The 22708-nt window shown below is 37.7% G+C and overlaps 1 protein-coding gene across 2 annotated transcripts in view; it reads right to left on the bottom strand.

The window, feature by feature from the left end:
- Positions 1 to 599: 599 nt before the first annotated feature.
- LOC126833224 (uncharacterized) overlaps positions 600 to 22708 on the bottom strand; it is a 120197-nt gene continuing 98088 nt past the window's right edge. Inside the window, exons 116-158 of one of the 2 annotated variants that reach the window (XM_050564421.1) lie at positions 22366 to 22671; positions 21997 to 22305; positions 21281 to 21934; positions 20883 to 21197; positions 20442 to 20777; positions 20066 to 20371; positions 19689 to 19997; positions 19271 to 19591; positions 18866 to 19195; positions 18444 to 18758; positions 18045 to 18377; positions 17671 to 17976; positions 17284 to 17592; positions 16898 to 17212; positions 16502 to 16831; positions 16092 to 16409; positions 15704 to 16030; positions 14997 to 15611; positions 14605 to 14931; positions 13862 to 14194; positions 13377 to 13691; positions 13009 to 13290; positions 12740 to 12931; positions 12326 to 12679; positions 11972 to 12184; positions 11317 to 11514; positions 11027 to 11224; positions 10589 to 10951; positions 10295 to 10516; positions 9865 to 10056; positions 9550 to 9762; positions 9282 to 9467; positions 8560 to 9153; positions 7924 to 8112; positions 7087 to 7845; positions 6626 to 6994; positions 6290 to 6490; positions 5926 to 6174; positions 5597 to 5835; positions 5240 to 5510; positions 4912 to 5150; positions 3793 to 3979; positions 600 to 2173 (exon numbers count right to left, since the gene is read on the bottom strand). In XM_050564421.1, the coding sequence (XP_050420378.1) occupies positions 1935 to 2173; positions 3793 to 3979; positions 4912 to 5150; positions 5240 to 5510; positions 5597 to 5835; positions 5926 to 6174; positions 6290 to 6490; positions 6626 to 6994; positions 7087 to 7845; positions 7924 to 8112; positions 8560 to 9153; positions 9282 to 9467; positions 9550 to 9762; positions 9865 to 10056; positions 10295 to 10516; positions 10589 to 10951; positions 11027 to 11224; positions 11317 to 11514; positions 11972 to 12184; positions 12326 to 12679; positions 12740 to 12931; positions 13009 to 13290; positions 13377 to 13691; positions 13862 to 14194; positions 14605 to 14931; positions 14997 to 15611; positions 15704 to 16030; positions 16092 to 16409; positions 16502 to 16831; positions 16898 to 17212; positions 17284 to 17592; positions 17671 to 17976; positions 18045 to 18377; positions 18444 to 18758; positions 18866 to 19195; positions 19271 to 19591; positions 19689 to 19997; positions 20066 to 20371; positions 20442 to 20777; positions 20883 to 21197; positions 21281 to 21934; positions 21997 to 22305; positions 22366 to 22671 (13478 nt within the window). In that variant the 3' untranslated portion in view covers positions 600 to 1934. The remainder of the gene's footprint in view (positions 2174 to 3792; positions 3980 to 4911; positions 5151 to 5239; positions 5511 to 5596; positions 5836 to 5925; positions 6175 to 6289; positions 6491 to 6625; positions 6995 to 7086; positions 7846 to 7923; positions 8113 to 8559; positions 9154 to 9281; positions 9468 to 9549; positions 9763 to 9864; positions 10057 to 10294; positions 10517 to 10588; positions 10952 to 11026; positions 11225 to 11316; positions 11515 to 11971; positions 12185 to 12325; positions 12680 to 12739; positions 12932 to 13008; positions 13291 to 13376; positions 13692 to 13861; positions 14195 to 14604; positions 14932 to 14996; positions 15612 to 15703; positions 16031 to 16091; positions 16410 to 16501; positions 16832 to 16897; positions 17213 to 17283; positions 17593 to 17670; positions 17977 to 18044; positions 18378 to 18443; positions 18759 to 18865; positions 19196 to 19270; positions 19592 to 19688; positions 19998 to 20065; positions 20372 to 20441; positions 20778 to 20882; positions 21198 to 21280; positions 21935 to 21996; positions 22306 to 22365; positions 22672 to 22708) is intronic. The other variant, XM_050564422.1, reaches the window with a different exon arrangement.

The raw sequence follows: 22708 nt of genomic DNA, 5'->3' as shown, positions 1-22708 counted from the left end.
ATAACATTCCTCTTAAACGAAATCAAATGTTACTGTACATACACTTTCTATTGTTTGATCTAAAATAAACTAAGTGAAAGTAATAATGATAATTTTTTCTACGAATTATTGACTGTTATCTATTGTATAAGCTAAATTTGTGACTATGATAATTATTATTAAAAAAACAATTAAATATTTCCTAATTTTTAGTTCAAATGATAAAATGTAGGGTTGCCCCAAACAGCAAAGTATAAACAGATTAAAAATTTACTTTTAAATTAATTGTTGCACGTTAATAAAAAAACCCGTTGCCTCATAAGCAACTTAATGCTTTCTAAGTAAATGTTTAATCTATCAAAGTTCAATTTTTTCTATGAGCTTTAAGTAGACATAGACTTATGAAGATTAATGCTTTAATATTATAATCTTCGGGAAATAATATTAAACAGTGCTTTATTCTAGTAATATGTTAAAGTAATAAAAACATTTTTAGGTTTAGTTCTGATATAAAAGTAATATAGTTAACATTGGAGCGAAATCTATTTAAGTTTGTTATTATAACAAAGGCAAATTTTCTGCACATTATGGAAACGCTGAAATAATTCAAACAATAATAATTTATTAATAAAAACTGTGTTTGTTTATTAAAAATTACAAGGATCACAAATTATAATGGTTTTTAATTAATTTTTAAATAATCATTACAACGAAAATGTTACTGTTTATTTAAAACTACCGATACATATGTTATATATTTGAGGCAGGTACGGATATGTCATAAAGCCATCATTGTTAATAAATTTAAAAAAAATTTCACTGCGCATTAAAATTTAATAGAATTTTAATAATGTCCAAAAAAAAAAAAAATTAAATACTGTGTATTACCGTAATGGCTTATGGCTATATCTGTACCTTACAAAAAAAAATATAAAATATTGTATCGTCAAACGTGAATCTGAAATAAGTTAAATGTTAAAAAAAACAAAAACAAACGAACATTATTTGGATTCGATAAAATAAAAACTTATTTGGTAAATAACATAATATTATTATTATTCTTTCTAATACAATGTTAATTAATGACTTGAATAGAATACATATAACAGTTTTGATTTAAGTAGGAGTAATAAAAAATAAAAATTAGTCACTTTTTAACATTTTTTCTAATGACTGAAAATAGTATAACTTTTTTTTTTTTTTTAATTTAGGAAGTTAAATATAATATATAAATTTTTTATTTTTTGTTAATAAATTAATAGTTATTTTTTCATATATTTATATATTTATATCACACTATTCGTACATAACATTTTATATAATCATGTTATTGCGATTATTATACAATATCTAATTATTTAATTCTAATATATTACACGCGCGACTTAAAAACTAACTGTGGCCAAGTCTTCCGAAGGCTCGACACCCTTTTTCTCTATACTTAATATTGCTTATAACTTTTTTTTTTTATGGGTACATCTTATAATAATTTTTTTTTTTTTTACAAGTAAAATAATAACTCTCGGGCAAGCTTTCGGAAGAGATGACCGTACAACAATTAAAACGTCAATACGAAATTACATACATTATTATTATTATTACTGTTGTTAACGTTTTTACAATGTAAATCAATTATTTACGTTTTAATTGTGTAATTTTGACTAAGGAATGATCGCGTCAAGTCCAGAAAGTAACACAAAGGCCTCTAATCGGGGAACACTCGTTTCGTTAATAATTTTCAAAAAAAAAATAATAATAATAATTATAATACAAAATGTTCGATTGACGAGTGTCGACAGCTAATTAAAGGCCTCGACTTTGTGACTTAGCGATAAATGGCAAATTATCAACAGTCGTATATTATAAAGTAATATAGTATTAATTCCCATAAAAAAAAAAAAAAAAACATATTCTAATAATATTTCTTATTCATATTATTTCTTATTCTTATATTCTTATGTCAGGTAATCCGGAGACGGTTCGGACGTCTGGTCGTGGTTCATGAACATGGGGTTGGGCACTTGGTTGGGGTGAGGTAAAGGTCCGTTCACGTTTGGCGTTCTCCTGTAGGCCATGAGCCAACACGAAACGGCCACGGCCACGGCGACCAACGCCAGAAGGGCCGTGATGATCAGAGCCACAATCAGGCCGATCACCGAAACGCATATGTCGTCTGCCGGTTGGATTATTGGCGCTGCGCATACATACAAAAAAAAAAAAAAAAACACATAAAATATATTGGATGCTTTCTAGCTGGGGGGGGGGGTTTATCCGGGGTCTCCGTTGACCCTTCCATTGGTCAATCTACAAGCCCACAAAGTTAGCCTAATGTATTATTTATTTGAGAAAACAATACTTAACCCTCCTAAACTTGGCAGAAATAAAAACATCATACGAAAATTCCAAACCATGGTTTTTTTTCACTAATAGTTAAGACTTAACCAAGCCTTACCTAACCTAACCTAGCCTAACCAAACCTAACCTGACCTAACCTGACCTAACCTGAAGACCTGTAGAAATCATTTTTGACGTTTTTTTTTTTTTTTAATGAACAGTTTTTCAATTATAGCGTGTATCTTCAAAGATACACCGCCCAATTTGACTAGTTTAATAGTTGTATGTTTAAAGATACACTGCCCAATAGACATATTAAGATAAAAAAGAATAAAACAATTTTAAATAGTACTTTATGGTTTTGTGTAGATAGGTATTAATCTTTAAATTAAGTCCTATGTTTATTTGTATTAATTAGGAAAAAAATGTTTAGGACATTTCTTAAAAAGAAAATAAGTTAAATATTTCCTGCATTTAAAAAATAGGTATTTAATTTACCGTAATAAAATAATAGATACCTATTAGAACGAAACAATTAAAATGTATCTAATAATTTATTATTTTTATAAAATTTTTAAATACTCCACTATTAGGGCATAGTATTTTTTTGGATACGTGAGATTTTATACTTAAATAACTGAATAAGTGATTGACTTAATATTAATAAAATATTTACACATAAATTCTGATAATTCTAACAGCTGAATTAAATATATTTAGGTTTTAAACTATAAATAAAATGTGTTGAAAATCAGTCCAAAAAAATATATCATCGCTAAGTTAAGGGCATTTTCAAAGACCAGCCTCTAATCGTGGACAAAAATATTTTTTTTTTTAATGACATATAAACACTTAAATGGTCACTGTGTGAAATACTTATGACACAATTATGTTACAAGAAAAAAAATGTTTAACAAATCAATAATATGGTTTGTCGAATATTTACAAACTAATCTTGAACATCATATTATTATAGTGTCACTAGTGTGTTTATAAGCATTTTAAAAAAATCATTCTGAGAAAGTATTAGGTTTGCAAGTATGTTTTTGTATTTTTTTGTACCTAAGCCCACGATATTATCCAAAATGCACCCCTCCCTCCCCTTCAAAATCCAGAAACACACACAAAAAATGTATATATTTTTCTTGCTTAATATCTGTCACGCTATAGATAAAATAATTCAAATTAGTCCCAAATATGCATGGAATGTTCTTTAGAAATAGTATTATACATTATACGTTGACAAACCCACCCAAAGAAATGTCAAAAATTATTTTTCCCCAGAAGAAGTGGATTTTTTTTCTCACAATTTTAGGTGCACTTTTAAGGCCTGGAAATTAATCTGACGGTTTATAATATCTAAAGTAAAGTGTAGTAATTGAAGTGATTTTTTCGTGCTAGCCTCGCCATTTTTTATTCTCAGATCCCAACAACATTACATGCTGTAGACATTATTATAGTTATAGCAACGGTACGAACCTTCGGTCGGGTCCATGAGTCTCTCTTCTCGTCTCTCGAAAGTCAATATGGCGTTCGATTCGATGGTTATTTCTTCTCTCAGCTGTCCCCGTTGATTGGGATCGAGCACTTCTTCATCGTCGGACTTGTTTCTGGCGATTTCACGGCGCCTACGCTTGCCGAATGCGTTGTAGCCTCGGCAATTCACCTGCGAACGACAGAGAAAAAACCTATGGTAAAAAAAAAAACCAACTACCGTCCTGTGGAACTAACGTCTTGCGAAACGTTACATAGAATATATATTCTTATGGGCATCGGTGGGGACCGTCTTGGCCGTGAGTCACCGACCTTAGCCGGATACTGTGCCTACCTACGCAGAAGTGGGGACCGTCGACGACAAAGCGCTGAACTCGTTTGCGCCTTCCACTCCTCCGGGCAACTCGCAGATGCAATTATATACTACGATTAAGTATTCTTTGCACACAATATTACTATACGGCTTACGTCACGCGTAACTTGTACACATATTACATTGAGTCACTTTTCGTTTGGAAATCGTCGAAAAAGTCCGGCGAAAAAAGCCATGAACGGTATAAAGGGCGTTTGGAAATGGGCGACTCTTAGAGCCGTCTTTGTTTCAAATTTTGTCCCTTGAACGTTATGTCCAAAATGAATGATGTTTACATTGAAATGAACGTTTTTTTTTTTGTAATATGATAATTGTCCGAATTTATTTTTTAACTGGACGAAGGATTAATTCATCTAACATAAGCTAAAACTTGGTTTTGTGATGAAAAGCCCAGCAAATTTTTTTCACATAGTAATAATAAATTATGATTTTGTTGTTCCACTAGTATTTTTTTTTGCCACAAAAAAAACTAGGAGTACTCGCAAAGAAATGTTCAAGGCAATTTTTTTAACAAATGCCCCAGATCTTAAGAAGCCTACGATTTAATTGGCAATTATTACACAAGGTCGTTTTCATAATTTATGACAAAGCACGTAATATATGAATATTTAGGCTTACAAAATAAGTATAAAAGTGACGATAATTTTAGTTGTTTTTGTGACGCGGTCGATGGATTAGCATTTTTTTTTATTAGACTGGACCTTTTGCCCTCAGACTTTGACACGACTTACCGGTTGGCACTTGCCGAAGCACACCCTTATGTTGCACTGGAACCGTATGTTGTCCGAGCTTGGGAACTTGAACGCGTTGAATCCGGCCAACAGTGACTGGGTGTCGGCGTTGTAGTCCCATTCTCCAAATATGGTGGGATCGGTGGCGCATCCGTTTTCGTCGGTCACTATGTATTCGTTTTCCACGTTGTCCTCGATGGTTTTGGCCACACAACTCCTGGCGAATCCACCGTAGATGCCTTGATGGGGAGGAGCAAAAAAAAAAACCATTTTTAATATCTATATATTTTTTTTAAACACAGCCGACCGGCTAAGTCAGCGGACATACTCGACGGTTGCACGTCCACTTGCAGCATGAGGTTGTCGCCTATCTCGGCCGAGTCGATTTCTTGACCGGTGTGGGTGACAATCTTCATCAGACACGTGGGCGGCGGACCCGTGTTCGCTATCGTTCCGGCCGTGGTCAACATGGAAACGTTGAATCCTAACGTGACGTTCTGCTCGCCTGTCTGGTACACGCACCGGATGTGGTACGCCTGGGCTTTGTAGGTGACCAACTTGGGATGCTTTTGGATGACTAGCACGAAACTAGCTTGTCCCTGTTGTAAAATCGCACAGACCGTGTTTAAATTGCCGGTCAAATTGCAAACACTCCCTACCAGCCAACCTGGCTGAATATACTCACGTTGATGTGGATTAGACCGCAATTTCCAAAGTTGACTTTGAAAATTTCGGTCTTGGGCGACGAGTCTTGGGCCATCGACACCACTCTGCGACACTGTTCGTCCTTGCTGTGACCCTTCACGTACAACACGCCGTTGAATCCTTTTTCCGTAATGTGGATTTCCACTTGAACACCGTCGGACAAGCATGTCACAACCATTTCGGGTCTGGGGAAGTCTGTTCGCAGTTGCGTTACGTTTTCTAAACAAATAAAAAAGGTTGGTCAGTCTTCGACAGTCTTTGTGTTTTTAGTTTGGCAATAATAATATATACTAAAACCTATCAACTCACTCGGTGTGCATTGGCCGTAAATATCCAAACTATAACCGTGGTCGGTCGGGCATATGCAACGACCTCTTTCGTCGATAATCAATCCTCTGTCTAATGCGCACACGCAACGGCCGTTTTCGTCAATTTTGTATCCTAATTCGACAACGCACCGACGACATTCGTCTTCTTGGTTCAAAGCCGTGCCAGGTGGGCAAACACATTCTCCGTTTTCATTCCTAACGTATCCTTTATCGATTGGACATTTGGACACTGGAAAACGTTAAAATATTGTTAATTACACCGACTCAAATGTCAGTCGAACTATTACACCGAATCTCGGTTAAGTGTTTTTCTTAACCTATTAGTAAAAACGAATATAATATACCTTCTTCGCATTGTATTGCAGCATTTCCTTGGGTTCCCGGAAGACATTCGCATATCATTGTTCTGATTGGGACGGTATCGAGTACTTTGCACTTGGAGTTGATGCCACATGGCGATGAAGCATCACATGGATTCACACACAGTTTATTAATACAGCCGGTCTGTGATGGACAATCGGAGTCGCTTTCACATCCACGGTCAACTACAATAATAAATTAAAATATGTTGTAAAAAATGTTAAATCGAAAAGTAGTTGATCATATTATATGTAATCAGTTATTTGTAATTGTATAATTTATAAATAAAAAAAAATTATATTTTACACAGCTCAACTTACTCTTTTGACATCTAGTTCCTCCTTCGCCTATATATCCTGGCGGGCAAGCACAATCCGGTCGATGATTATAGACTGTACATTCTGCAGGTTGGACACAAGGGTTGTTCACGGTACAAGGACTAATACATTTGGCGTTTATACAAGCTTTGTCAGTCGGACAATCGGTATCAGCCCGACATCCAGCTACTACACAAGCAATTTGTGGATTCCCAACGTATCCAGGTGGACATTCGCAAATTGCCTGATGATTGATTCCATAACATTCAGCTGCTGTACCACAGGTACTGCCGTCTGCGGAACACACTGGAACGCAAATTCGGTTGATGCACGTATGCTGGGTTGAGCAATCGGATTCGCTTCGACATCCGGCTGAGAAAAAAAAACAAAATAATTGTATTTTTTATTAGATTTGTCAATTAAAACAATATACTCAATTAAACGGAATTTTTATTTCTTCTTACCTCTTGAACAATCTATCTCCGGATTTCCATCGAAACCGGCTAGACACGAGCAAACAGGTTTATGATCCCACACTCTACATTCCGAATTAGGTCCACAGTTGCAAGGATCGATACACCTTCCGTTTACACAAGCCTTATCGGATGGACACTGAGGATCCGCAGTACAAGCGACCGCTGTTATAGGTGGCATGGTCTTGCACGTTCCACTTCCGCTGCTGACGTACCCACTGGGACATTCGCAAATCATTGTCCTTACCGGCAATGTATTTATTACAACACATTCGGCCGGTCGTTTGCAAGGTTCCAAGGTCGTGCACGGGTTTTGGCACACGTTGTCGAAACACGCTAACAACGATGGACAATCAGCGTCTTCTTTGCATTCGGGTTGTATTTCTTGTCGGCAAGCCACGTATGGATTTCCCAACATTCCCGGCGGGCAACGGCAGAGCGCGAAGTGATTTTGAACTTTGCACTCAGCTTGCGGTGAACAAGGGTGTTCGTAGACACACGGATTGATACATTGTCCGTTGATGCAAGCACGGTCGTTCGGACAGTCGTTATTGCTACGGCAGCCGATCACCAAGCATCGATCGTAAGGGTTTCCTCTATAACCACTTTTGCAACGACATTCTGGTCGGCTAGCTATGGTGAAGCATTCGGCATTAGGTCCACACGGATCTTCGATAATACACGGGTTCACACAATGTCCGTTGATGCAAGCTTTTCCTGAATCGCATTCGGAATTTCTTTTACATCCAACTGCAAAAAGGCACCACCGTTCATTGTATTGTATTGTAATAAGATTATAATTAAATGAAAACTCAAAAAAAAACATACCTGTTCTGCACGCTACGTTTGGATTTCCGTCGTAACCTTCCAAGCACGAACATACTGGACGGTGATTTTGAACGAAGCACTGGGAGTTCGTACCGCAATTGCAAGGATTCCGGCATTGTCTGTTCAGACACGCTTCGTTTGTCGGACAGTCATCGTTTGTCGTGCAACCCGGAGGTGACGATACAACGACTAAAAAAAAAAAACAATATAATATTAATTATGGATAATTTTGTTATACAGGGTGTATCAAAAAGAATGGTGGGGTTTCAAACGGCTGTAGGTTGTGAAGTATTGGACCTACAGCGCTCTGGTAAGACTTAAATGAAAGAAGGAGTTGTCAAATTTCGAATGGCTGCCACTAGATGTCTCTGACACTAGATGTTTCATAGTCGTAACTAAATTACGCTTCGCGAACTCGATCACTTCTCTTGTGAGGACGCCATCTTAACAAACTGAACAATGAAAGCTGGCGACACAAACGGGAACGTGGAGAGACGTCTAGTGGCAGTCATTTGAAACTTGACAACTCCCTCTTTTATTCAAGCCCTACCAGGGCGCTGTAGGTCCAATATTTCACAGCATACAGCCGTTTGAAACCACACCATTATTTTTGATAAATTTTAAATAATATCCAACCTCGCTTGCATTCTCCGCTTTCGTCGAGAACCCATCCTTCCGGACACGTGCAAGTCATTGTTCTTACTGGAACGCTGTCCAGCACTGTACACATGGCGCTATTTGAACAAGGTTTTATTTCTTGGCATGGGTCGACACACGTCTGTCTGATGCACGCAAGACGGCTGGCGCAGTCCACGTCGATCTTACATTCTGGCTCGCCATAAGTAGGCGGCGGTAAACGTTCGCAGTACGTAGCCGGGTCTCCTAGCGGGAAGCTTTCGGGACACCTACAATTGGCAGCGTGGTTTTTGGGCAAACAAATTGCATTGGAAGCGCACGGTGGGCTATGTTGTTCTGTACATGGATTGATACAGTGTTGGTCGAAGCACATTCGATCGGACGGACAGTCGATGTCGTAAGTACATTCGATTCGTTCGCATTTTTCAAACGGATTGCCGACATAACCAGGTGGACATCTACATGCTGCACGGTGGTTGTCGCCATAGCATTGTCCCGTCGGTGCACATGGATCGTTAAGCATGCACGGTGGAACGCAATCTCCATTGTAACATTGTTTGTCGTAGGCACATTGATCGTCTGACGTGCATCCCACTATAAAATTTGAAAATACACGTTAATACATGGGGGGGAAAATGAGTGTACGTCTAAAAACTGAACGACTGCGATTGAGTATGGATATTCTTACAAAAAGTTTGAGATTATTTAAAACTAATTATTACTTTTAACGCAGCCTTGCTGTGGATTTCCATAGTATCCCGGCTTACAAACACAGCTTGGGTAATGGTCGTATACTTTGCAGTCTGCATTTGGTCCACAGTTGCACGGACTAACGCAAAGTCTGTTAATGCATGACTCTTCTGGACTACACTCGGTGTTCGACACACAAGCCACTGCAGATATTGAGGCTATATAAAAAGAAACATTTTATAAAATTACAATTATGACCCGTTTAATTATTTAAAAATAGCTAACAATAATCGATCTTACGTGGAATACAAGCTATACGTGGATCTCCAGTGTAACCATTTGGACATCTGCAGACTGGTTGGTGATTTTGCACATGACAGAATGATCCTTGGCCACAACTGCTGGGCAAAGTGCAAGGACTAGTGCATTTTTGGTTAATACATGTTTGATCTGTTGGACAATCGTCGTTCCTTACGCATTCTGGCGCAGGAGGTAGTACTGGGACTGCTTGTTCTATAATATCAAAGCGTGATTAGTAAGTTACTACTGTACATTTGTATAATATCTAATAACTTCAATACTTAATTAAAATTAATCCACATAACAAATACTCACTAATTGTACACTCTGTATGTGGATTGCCTATGTATCCTGGTGGGCATGAACATGCTGACTGGTGGTTTTGCGAAATACACTGTGCATTTATTCCACAAGGATCAATGCGACATGCTTCAACGCAGCCTTGATTTACACATCTTTCTGAAAGTTGGCATTCTTGATCGCTTCTACATTGAGGCGTGATAGGAACTAGAATAATACACGTTAGTTATAAATAAAATACAGAAGCCGTCAAATTGGTTGTTATGAATATTATTAATTCACGATATTTTGGGTGTAAACCAGTAAATTAAACCAAAAATATGATAATAAATGTCTCTGGCCTGTACACTAAGTTTATTGCAAACTTCAAATTATCGAAACTTGGGAGGAACCTATTCCTTTCAAGTTACATATTTTTAAATAAAATAAAATAAAAAAAGCGTACTTATTGGTTTGCAACGGCCATCGGCAGTAGCAATAGTGTCTGGTCTACATTGGCACATTACGGTTTTGTATGGTACAGTGTCTCGAACGTGACACTCTTGGTCTGGCGAACACAATACTGATATGGTACACGGGTTTTGGCATCTTTGATTTATGCAAGCGTATTTTGACGGGCAGTCGGAATCTATGGTGCACTCGGGCGTTATCGACGGTATTCTTGATTCTAAAAAAGTTAAAAAAAATCATGTCTTGAGTTCAGTCAAACGTCAAAGCGATTGTTGTTTAATTTAATTACCAATGCATTCGATGTAAGGATTTCCTTGGAACCCTATCAGACACGTGCATGTCGGTTGGTGAGCTTGCGCTAAGCAGGTGGCATGTTCCGCACAAGTGTCTTGTTCACACACAGGTCTACATCTTCTGTTCAGCCTGTCACACGCTTCATGGTCTGCACAGTCTTCGTTGTATTGACATACGACTGACACGCACGATACCATTGGCGATCCTTGTGTACCCGGCGGACAAATACAATGGGCTTTATGCCCTTGTACAACACATTCAGCACCGTGACCACAATTTTGTGTGGTGCACGGATTCAGGCAATTGCTATTTATGCAAGCTTTGTCGTACACGCAGTCACTGTCGGTCTTGCAGCCAGCTAAACATTCGAAATAATTGTTGGTATTTTTTTCTTAATTGATTAATTTATTAAGAAGGTAATAAGTTCACTCACGTTTGTAGCACCGGACTTGAGGGTTTCCAGCCCATCCGTTCGGACAGTTACAAATGGCTCGGTGATTTATCGTGGTGCATTCTGCTGTGGAATCGCACGGTCTGGATATTTGACAAGGATCTTGACAATATTGGTTCATGCATATCTTCGAACTTGGGCATTCGGAATCCGTAGTACATTCCGGCGAAGCTAGTGGGACTAAAGAATTGTAGAAAATTGTTTTAATAAAATATAATATGTCCAATTATACAAATTTAATATGTTGGATTTATGTCTAGTAAATTATTTACCTTTGTAACAGCTAATGAATGGATCGCCAGTAAGGCCATCTGGGCATTTACAAACGGCTTTGTGGTTGTTAATCGAACATTGTGCGGTAGGAGCACATGGGTTGGATGCAGCACACGGATTGACACATTGTCTATTCACGCATGAATCGGATGGTGGGCATTCGTCGTTAGATGAACATCCCGTCAATGTAGGAGCAACTGATTTACAAAAAATAAACATTATTTAATTATACATGAAAATATAACTACGATAATGCAATTCAAACTATTTAGAATATACTAAATTATATTATATTACACAAAACAATATTATAGTCAATCGTGTAGTTATTTTTTATTTACAAAAGACAGATAGTATACGGAAGTGAAGGGATTGACTAAACATATTTAAAAAAATACGTAATAGTTAATTCGAGTTAGATGTGTTACTAGGTCCTACTACGATTTAAAATTTAACAGGATAACATTTTTAAAAGGAAATAAATTTTGCAGCAAAAACCTGAAATCATATAACATATTTTAATAAGTTAGTAATATAATGTTAACATTATTATCTAATTAATATAGAAAGAAATTTTTAGAGATCAATAAGTTTCTTGTAGATACAATAAGAACATAATATTATAATGTATAGTATAGGATTTGTCTATTTTACCTTGTTTGCATTGTATGTCAGCGTCTCCGACATAACCAGGAATGCATTGACATGACATAGTTCTGTGAGGTAAAGTGTCAACAACCGTACATTCGGCATACGAACCGCACGGTTTTATTTCAACGCACGGGTTTCGACATACGCCATTGAAACAAGCTAGTTTACTGGCGCAATCGGAATCCATCGTGCATTGTGGTTGAATAGCCATTGGTTCTGAAATAAATAAAATGTATAAGAATCTAATATACTTTCAGGCTCAACCCAATGTTCGAGTAGAGATTACCGAATATAGCAATAATAATATTATTAGTTTATTAAGAATAATACTAGAAAATATTATGTTAAGCTAATTACCTAAGGTGCAAGACACATGAGGATTTCCTATATATCCAGGTGGACATCTGCATGATGCAACGTGATTGGCGACGTTACATAATGCAGTCGAAGCACAATCGCATGGACTTTGACAATGTTGATTTCTACAAGCTAATGTCGAAGGACAATCGGCATCGATTGTGCATTCGGGTCTTCTACATTCGTTGAACGGATCGCCTTCATACGCTGGAGGGCAATAACATCTGGCTCGGTGATACGAGTCTGGGCGACATAAAGCGTTCAGACCACAATGTGTGTAAGCACATGGATCCACACAATCGCCATTGATACACGAATATTCAGGTGGACAATCCGTTTCAGCGCGGCAACCGACTAGGGTAACAACAATTATTATTAGCAATAGTTTTTTTTTGGAAATTTGAGACAACATACTTTCAACACATTGGACTTGTGCATTTCCAGTCATGCCATCTCTACACACGCAGATGGATCGGTGTTTTTGTACAAAACACAAAGCGTTTTTAGCACAAATATTTGATTCTTGGCAAGGATTTTTACAAGCATAATTAATGCAAGTTTTATCGTTTGGACATTCGCTGTCACTCGTGCATTCGGGTTTTGGTTCTATAATTAGCATTTGATATTAGACAATTTGTAAGTCTTTGGCTTAAGCTAAGAAGTGATCAAAACAAAAACAATACCTGGTGGTAGCTGTTGAACTGAACATTGTAGTTTTGGTTCTCCGTAGTATCCTGGTGGACATGAGCACACAGCATTGTGATTGACTACTTGGCATATTGCATTTAATCCGCAAACATCGCGGCAAGGGTCTTGACATTTTTGTGCAAAACATGCTTTGTCTCTAGGACAATCTTGGTTTATAATACATTCTGGGTAGATGCAGGATGCCAAATCTCCAATCACCCTACACTGACCATTGCTACCACAAGGCGATGGATTACACGGATCTTTGGGTAGAGCTGCTAAATAAATTCATCATTGTTTAGATGATATATTAACGCTATTTATTTAAATACATTTTACTAGTGTGGTTAAAACAATATCATACCTGGTTGTTGTTTGCATTCGACAAATGGATCGCCAACCGTAGCTGGTGGACACGAACAAACTGGGCTGTGATTAATTGTTTGACATATTGCTTGGTAGCCACATACGCCAGGACACGGGTCAATACATTTATTATTCACGCAAGCTCTATTGCGAGCACAATCAGGACTTATAACACACTCTGGTCGGCACCCACTAGTTGAAGGTGTTCCTTCGTATCCAGGCAAACATTCACAAATAGCAGCACCGTTCATGACACGGCAACGAGTATTAGGTCCACACGGTGATGGAACACATGGATCCGAAGGCACTGGATCTGCAATATAAATTTATTAGTAAAATGTATTGTGTGGCAGAGAGAGTTTTAAAAACAATAGCGAAAACCATGATTATAAAAAATTAATAATTTACAAATGAGGCGCACTCTGCCTATGACCATTGCGATATTTTTTAAATAAGTTAAGGTTCGTGTTAACAAAAAATTACCTCTGACGGGTATCGGTTGACATATTTGGAATGGATCACCAGTCAAACCTTCGGGACACGAACATATTGGTATATGATTCGAGACGAAACATAAAGCGGATACTCCACAGGTACCAGGACACGGGTCTTGGCATTTATTTTTTATACAAGCTTTGTTCATGGTACAATCGGAGCTGACTAGACATTCAGGGCGGCACGATTCGTATGGATTTCCTTGGTACTCTGGTAAACATTCGCAGATAGCGTATTGATTTTCGACACGACATCTTGCATTAGGGCCACACGGTGACGGGTAACACGGATCAGCGGCTGACGTTGGCGTTGGTTCGACAGCTATTTCCAAAAAAAAATCAGTTAAGTAAATTTTAAGACCTTTCCTTTCGACTACATTCGTGTAGCGAAAAATAACTACAGCATGCAATGATATAATGATACTCGTGCAATATAGACAAAAGCATGCAACCTATAATAAAAGCATGCACTCTTTGGCTACTCTTCTACAAACCTTTACTAAAAAATAAAAGACCTATGTTTGTGAAGACGTTTGAATAATTCAACATTAATTATATAGCTTAAATTACGCTTATTCACTAATATGTACTTAACGACTAACTTATAAATTAATATGTGTCTAATACTATAACGCAAAAAAATAACGTAGATCTGGAGGTTGCTGTCATAAAGAACATGGTTTTTTATAAAAAAATTAGTGGTAAAATAATATAAAATCAGTTGTATCTTACACATAGTTGGCTGAATATAGCAGGATATAAAAGGATTTCCAATATATCCTTGAGGGCAAACACATTGAGGAATATGATTAAGCACGTAGCATTCGGTGTTCAATCCGCATGAACCAACACACGGATCTCTGCATTTCATATTGATGCAAGCCAAGCTTGATTTACATTCACTATTTGATATACATTCTGGACGACACTGAGGAGGAGATCCTTGATAGTTTGGTAAGCATGTACATATGTATGAGCTGGAAGTAACGCGACATTCCGCGTATGGGCCACATGGGCTTGGAACACAAGGATTGATTGGTTCTTGTTGAGGTTTTATAACTGTAAGCATGTATACATATTTATTAAATATGTCCTTGTTAATACTCATATAATGTTGTACATACCTGGATATGTACATCTTGAAAACGGATCTCCTGTCATCTGCGGAGGACAGCTACAAATTGCATTATGGTTTAATACTTGACATTCTGCGTTAATGCCACAAGTTCCTGGGCATGGATCTCTACATCTTTGATTCAAACAAGCAGCATTCATTGGGCAGTCTGAATTAACGGCGCACTCAGGCCGGCAATTAGGCGGGCTTCCGAAGAATGACTGTATGCAAGTACAAACAGCTTGATTGTTTATTTCTCGACACTGGCTGTTAGGTCCACACGGAGACGGAGAACATGGATTCCTGATAACTTGTTCTTGTAGTACTTGGTGACACATAACAAAAGCATTTCCTGTCATTCCAACTGGACAATGACACATTGGCACATGGTTATAGACTTCACATATTGCGTTGTTACCACATGTGCCTATGCATGGATTCACGCATTTGTTTTTAACACAGGCTTTGTCTCTTGTGCAATCTTCGTTAATTACACACTCTGGTCGACAACCCCTGTAAGGGTCTCCTTGATAACCAGGTATACAGAAGCAAACACCATTGTTACAAGTTGCACTAGATCCACAAGGCGATGGGTTACAAGGATCGTTGTATTGAGGCTTTGGCGCTAAAAAAAAAAGATTAGAGATAGATAAAAATCACATAGATTAAGTGAAGCTTGTGAGGGAATCGTAAGTAACTAAATAGCAATTAACTTACTTGGACTAGGTTTAATATAGCAGCTAACAAATGGATCGCCTGTGTAACCAGTTGGACATGAGCATATTGGAACATGATTGATAACATCACACTCGGCTCTTAAACCACATGATCCTGGACAAGGATCTTTGCATTTCTCTCTCATGCAAGCCAAATCACTGGGACATTCAGCATGAATGATACATTCTGGCCTACAATTAGGTGGACTTCCGATATAAGATGAAAGGCATGAACAAGATGGGGTATTTCCGTGGGAAACGCATTGAGAGTAAGGACCACATGGCGATGGAACACAAGGGTTTGTGATGATATCTTGAGGAGGTTGATCTAAAATAAATTCTTACTTAAGTTTTCAATTATTTAAAAATATTTTAAAAAAAATTCTCACGTTGTGGTATTAAAGAACATCGAATCAATGGATCACCCGTATAACCTTGGTTACATTTACAAATTGGATGATGATTAGTAGCTTGACAGAATGCATTTTGCCCACAAGCATTAGGACATGGATCCACACATTTCTGGTTAATACAAGCACGATTGTATGCACATTCAGCGCTAGTGACACATTCAGGTCTACATCCTGGAGGAGCACCAATGTATGAAGGTAAACAAGAACAAATAGCTTGCGAATTTTGTTCTCGACACATGCTATTTGGACCACATGGCGAAGGAACACATGGATAGTTAGGCACAATTTCGGTATCTATAAAAAAATTATAAATAAATTGTTAAAATTAAAAATATAAAATACGATTGTTTGACTTATGTAGCTCTTTTAAAAAATTGTTTACTCACGTTGTGGTGGTATGACACTACAGTATTTGAAAGGATCTCCAGTATAGCCAATCAAACATGTGCACATAGGGATATGATTTATAGTTTGGCATTTAGCGTTACTTCCACAGGTGCCTGGGCATGGATCTTTACATTTGTTGGCCATACACGCTTTGCTGGGCTCGCAGTCAGTATTAACCATACATTCCGGACGACAACCTTCATAAGGATTTCCATAATATTCAGGTAAGCAAACACACGATCCAGCATTATTTTGTTCTTTGCATAAAGCGTTTGGACCACAAGGTGAGGGTATACAAGGGTTAATTATCTCTTGAGGAACTGGTTCAGCTATAAAACACAATTCATTTTTATTAATTTACTAGATAATAAGTAAAGTATTATATTAATATATACCTTGTTGTATTATACATTGTGTAAATGGATCTCCAATGTATCCTTGAGGACAAGTGCATCTAGGTGTATGACTAATTACGCGGCATATTGCATTTGGAGCGCATGTGCCGGGGCACGGATCCTTACATTTCATATTAATACATGCCAAATGGTACGCACATTCGCTGTTACTAACACATTCTGGTCTGCAATTTGGCGGAGAGCCTGTATACTCAGACAAACAAGAACACGACGGAGAATTGCCATGAACCTGGCATTGAGAGTATGGGCCACATGGTGATGGAACACATGGATTTTGTACTGGTTCGGGAGGTACTAAAACAAAAATTTATTAAATTGAGATATTAATGAAAATTCAATTAATTGAGTATTTAGTATTATCTCACATTGTTGTACGTAGCATCTAGAAAATGCGTTTCCTGTAAATCCAGGAGGACATTTGCAATAAGGTCGATGACTAATGGTGTTGCATTGAGCATTTTCTCCACAAGTTCCGGGACAAGGGTCACGACATTTTTGATTTGAACAGGCTCTATCTGGACTGCAATCCGAATCTATTGTACACTCTGGACGACATGATGGTGGAGTACCAATATAGCCACTGAGGCAAGAACACATTGAATAACCGTTCACTACTCTGCATTCGCTGTTCGGACCACAGGGTGATGGTTGGCATGGATTTGTTTCAATTGGTACTACAAAAGCAAATTTTATTGTTATAACAATTTACTTTTGTTTTCTAACAGATAGTCCATATTTGGTTAGGTATTTACTTTGATAAGGTGAGCATTGTGAGAAAGCATTTCCTGTCATTCCTTGAGGACATCTACACATGGGCACGTGGTTGTATACTTCACATAATGCATTTTGTCCACAAGATCCTGGACATGGATCGACACATTTTTGTCTTATACATGCTTTATTTTGAGGGCATTCGTTGTTATGTATGCATTCTGGTCTGCACATGCTATATGGATCTCCGTGGTATTCAGGTATACAAGTGCATATTCCATTATTACATAGTGCATTTGGACCACATGGAGATGGATTACACGGATCAGACGCTTGTTGAATTGGAGCTAAAATATGACCATTATAATTAGAATACATATTAAAATAACGTCAACTTAAATATATATGTACATACGTTGTGGTTTAACATAACAGCTTAAAAATGGATCTCCCGTGTAGCCATCAGGACAAACACACATAGGGGTATGGTTGATTACATGGCACTGAGCATATAAACCACATGCACCTGGACATGGGTCCATACACTTTTCTCTAATACATGCTTTATGACTTGGACATTCGGCATTTATCGTACACTCGGGTCTACAGTTTGGCGGAGAACCCATGTACGTCGGAAGACATAAACATGAAGGAGCACCTCCATTATCCAGACATTGAGAATAAGGCCCACAAGGCGATGGTATGCAAGGATTTTTAGGCGGTGGTGACGGCGATGGCTCTGGTAAACCTAAAAAAAAAAATGAATTTATGAAATCAACGACTTTTTAAAGAAAATATAAATGTAAATAATTACTTTGTATTGGGTAACACAGTGTGAAGGGGTTTCCAGTAAATCCAGAACTGCAAGAGCACAATGGGCTGTGATTTATGACTTTACAGTATGCGTTTTGTCCGCAAACTCCAGGACAAGGATCTTTACATTTCTGCATTATACATGCCATATTCGATGGGCATTCTGAACTTGTTGTACATTCTGGTCGACAGCCTGGAGGTGTTCCTATAAAGGTTGGCAAACATGAACACACAGCTTGATTATTGAGTTCTCTGCACTGGCTATTTGGACCACAAGGTGATGGAGTGCATGGATATACAGGTTCCGCTTGAGTAACTGAAATTAAAAAGTTTATTTTACTGCCATTTTTGATAAATAGTTACTATGTATCATTTGTGTATTTTTTATTTGTTTTTGTTAGTATGTAACTTCTTAATACTTACTCTGGGGCGGAATATAGTTGCATGATTGATAGGGATTTCCGGTATATCCAATGTTACATGTACAAGTTGCTGAGTGATATACTACATGGCAATCAGCATTTAGTCCACATGTTCCGGGACACGGATTCACACATTTATTTTGAACACATGCTTTAGATGGTTCGCAGTCTGTGTTCAAAATACATTCTGGCCTACAGCCTTCGTACGGGTTTCCAAAGTATCCTGGCAAGCAGTTGCAAGAACCAGCATTATTTTGTTCTTTGCATATAGCATTTGGACCACATGGCGATGGTATACAAGGATGGACGTCTTCTTCTCTAACTGGTTCAGCTAAATTTAAGCAAAGAAAATACGTAATTTTTAGATTAAAAATTAAAAACACATTAATTTTTAACTAGTAAATACCTTGTTGAACTATACATTGAACCATTGGATTTCCAATATAACCATGAATACAGTAGCACATTGGAGAATGACTTAGTACTCTACAAATAGCATTTTGTCCACATATTCCAGGACAAGGATCCTTACATTTCATATTAATGCATGCCAAATGGTACGGGCATTCACTGTTACTAACGCATTCTGGTCTACAGTTTGGTGGTGCGCCTGTATATTCAGGCAAACATGAACATGATGGAGAATTGCTTTGTACTTGACATTGAGAGTATGGACCGCAAGGAGACGGAATGCATGGGTTCGTGATTGGTTCATCTTCTATAGCCGCTAAATAAATACATTACACATTAAATGTTATACACATTATCAATATTATTTATTACCAGTTAAACTACTAGTCATGGTAATAAGTTGAGGTACTCACGAATTTGGTTGCACTGGATAAAAGCATTTCCAGTTAACCCAGGAGGACAGCTACAGTGTGGATTATGATTAACAACGTGGCATATCGCATTTATTCCACAAGTTCCTGGACAAGGGTCTCGACACTTTTGATTACTGCATGCTTTACTTGGAACGCAGTCGGAATTAACTATACATTCTGGATGACATGACGGAGGACTACCAATGTACCCTGGGATACAACTACACATAGCTTGTTGGTTGAATTCTTGACACTGGCTATTTGGCCCACACGGTGAAGGATTGCAAGGATGATATTCAACCATTTCGGCTAAAAATTAAATAAATAATAGTCAGACATCCGTAAAACACGCGTTTATCATTTTTTTAAAAAATTACTTTCAAATGGTCGACATTCTATAAATGCATTTCCCTGCATTCCTTGAGGGCATCTGCACATTGGCACATGGTTGTAAACTTCGCAAATAGCATTATCGCCGCACGTTCCAGGGCAAGGATCTTTACACTTATACTTAATGCAAGCTCTATTTCTTGGGCACTCGTCATTTATTACACATTCTGGTCTACATCCAACGTATGGATCCCCTTGGTATTCAGATAAACACGTACAGATGCCGTTATTACACATAGCGTTTGAGCCACATGGTGATGGGTTGCATGGATCTATGCTAGGTAGCTCAGGTACTGTAAATTATGCATAAAAATAAATAAATTGTTTGTGAAAACAATTTAAAATATTTATTTTGACACTTACCGTCTTGTGGTTTTGGCGTACAATAACTAAATGGATCACCCATGTAGCCGTTTGGACAATAACAATTTGGTGTATGATTTATCACTGTGCAAAGTGCTTCTAAGCCACAAGAGCCAGGACATGGGTCCCTACATTTTTCATTTATACAAGCTTTATTACTAGGGCATTCAGCACTTAATACACATTCAGGTCTACAACTCGGTGGACTTCCCGTGTATTGCGGTAAACAAGAACACGAAGGGAAGCCGCCGTTGTCGCGACAGATTGAATTTGGTCCACAAGGATTCGGGAAACATGGATTTGAATATTCCACAGGTGCTTGTTGTACAGGTGGTTCTGAGAAAAAAAAGAAGATTTTTAAATAATGAGATTAATTTTAAAATAAAATATATATATTTTTAAGTAATATATTACCTTTATATATAAAAAAAAATGACTTACTTGGTACTGCGTAACATTGTGAAAATGGATTTCCAGTGAAGCCTGAGTTACAAGTACAGATAGGACTATGGTTAATAGTTTTGCAATTTGCGTTATGTCCACACATTCCAGGACATGGGTCTTTACATTGTTGATTAATGCAAGCTTTGTCGTGAGGACATTCAGTACTGATTACACACTCCGGTCGACAACTAGGAGGACTTCCCACATAGTTTTGGATACATGAACATATTGCCTGATCGTTTAACTCTTTGCATTGGCTATTTGGTCCACACGGAGAGGGATTACATGGGTTTATCACCTCAGGTGGAGAATCTGAAATGCAATACAATACGAAATAAAAATATTTTGAAATTATGAAAGCACTAGTGCATAATTTCAATTTATTCAATACTTACATTGAGGTGGTATGATTGAACAGTATCTAAATGGATCTCCAGTATAACCAAACGCACAAGTACACATAGGTACGTGGTTAATTGTTTGACATTCAGCATTCTGTCCACAAGTTCCAGGGCACGGATTTTCACACTTATTTCTTCTACATACTTCGTTTTGTGGACAGTCTGTATTCACAACACACTCTGGTCTACATCCTTCATACGGATCGCCAAAGTATTCTGGTAAGCATTGGCATGCTCCAGCGTTGTTTTGTTCTTTGCAAATAGCATTCGAACCACATGGTGATGGATTGCATGGTGTCGATACTTCCTGAGGAATAGGTTCGGCCTGCTGGACATTACACTGCACAATTGGATTTCCAGTATAGCCAGGTAAACAATAACATCTTGGAGCGTGACTTGTGACTCTACACTCAGCGTTATATCCACAAGACCCAGGACATGGATCTTGACATTTCATATTCATACATGCTAACTGATAAGGACATTCACTGTTCGTTAAGCATTCGGGTCTACAATTAGGAGGGGTTCCAATAAATTGTGATAAACAAGAACAGGATGGATGGCCTCCAATGTCTTGACATTGAGCATTATTTCCACACGGTGAGGGATAGCATGGATTTTCGACAATCTCTTCAACAGGAGCAGCCACTAGAAAGAGAAAAATAATGATAATATAAACACTATAATACACTTAAACTATAACAACTTACGTATTGGATGGCAATGAATGAAGGCATTCCCAGTTAATCCAGGAGGACAATTACATATCGGGCTGTGATTAATAACTTGGCATTTAGCTCCAACCCCACATGTTCCAGGGCAAGGATCTTTGCATTTTTGATTGCTACAAGCCTCGTTTTGATCACAATCTGAATTAGTTGTGCATTCAGGTCTACATAAAGGAGGGGTTCCCGCATAATTGGAAATGCATGAGCAAACAGCGTGTCCATTCATTTCTCTACACTGGCTGTATGGCCCACAAGGTGATGGAGAACATGGTTGAGTATTTTGTATTTGATCTACAAGTATAAAATTACAAATTAGTACATATATTTAATATAATTGCGTGCTACTATTACCTTCAGCAGGTTTACATAATACAAAGGCGTTTCCTGACATTTTATCAGGACATTTGCACATAGGAATATGGTTATACACGTCACATAATGCGTTTTGTCCACAAACACCTGGGCATGGATCTCTACATTTTCGATTAATACAAGCCTTATCCTGAGAACAGTCATTGTTCAACACACACTCAGGTCTGCATCCTACATAAGGATCTCCTTGATATTCCGGCATACAAGTACAAACACCATTATTACACTGTGCATTTGGTCCACACGGAGATGGGTTGCAGGGATCACTATGCTCAATTGGCGTTTCTAAAATATTAAAATATTTTATTGAAATAAACAATGC

Source organism: Adelges cooleyi, unplaced genomic scaffold, assembly GCF_023614345.1.
Source record: "Adelges cooleyi isolate 19-005CV unplaced genomic scaffold, UGA_ACOO_1.1 ACOO_flye_CR_arks_rails_tigmint_CR_PRNA_2, whole genome shotgun sequence".
NCBI lineage: Eukaryota > Metazoa > Arthropoda > Insecta > Hemiptera > Adelgidae > Adelges > Adelges cooleyi.
This window is presented reverse-complemented; position numbering and strand designations above follow the sequence as displayed.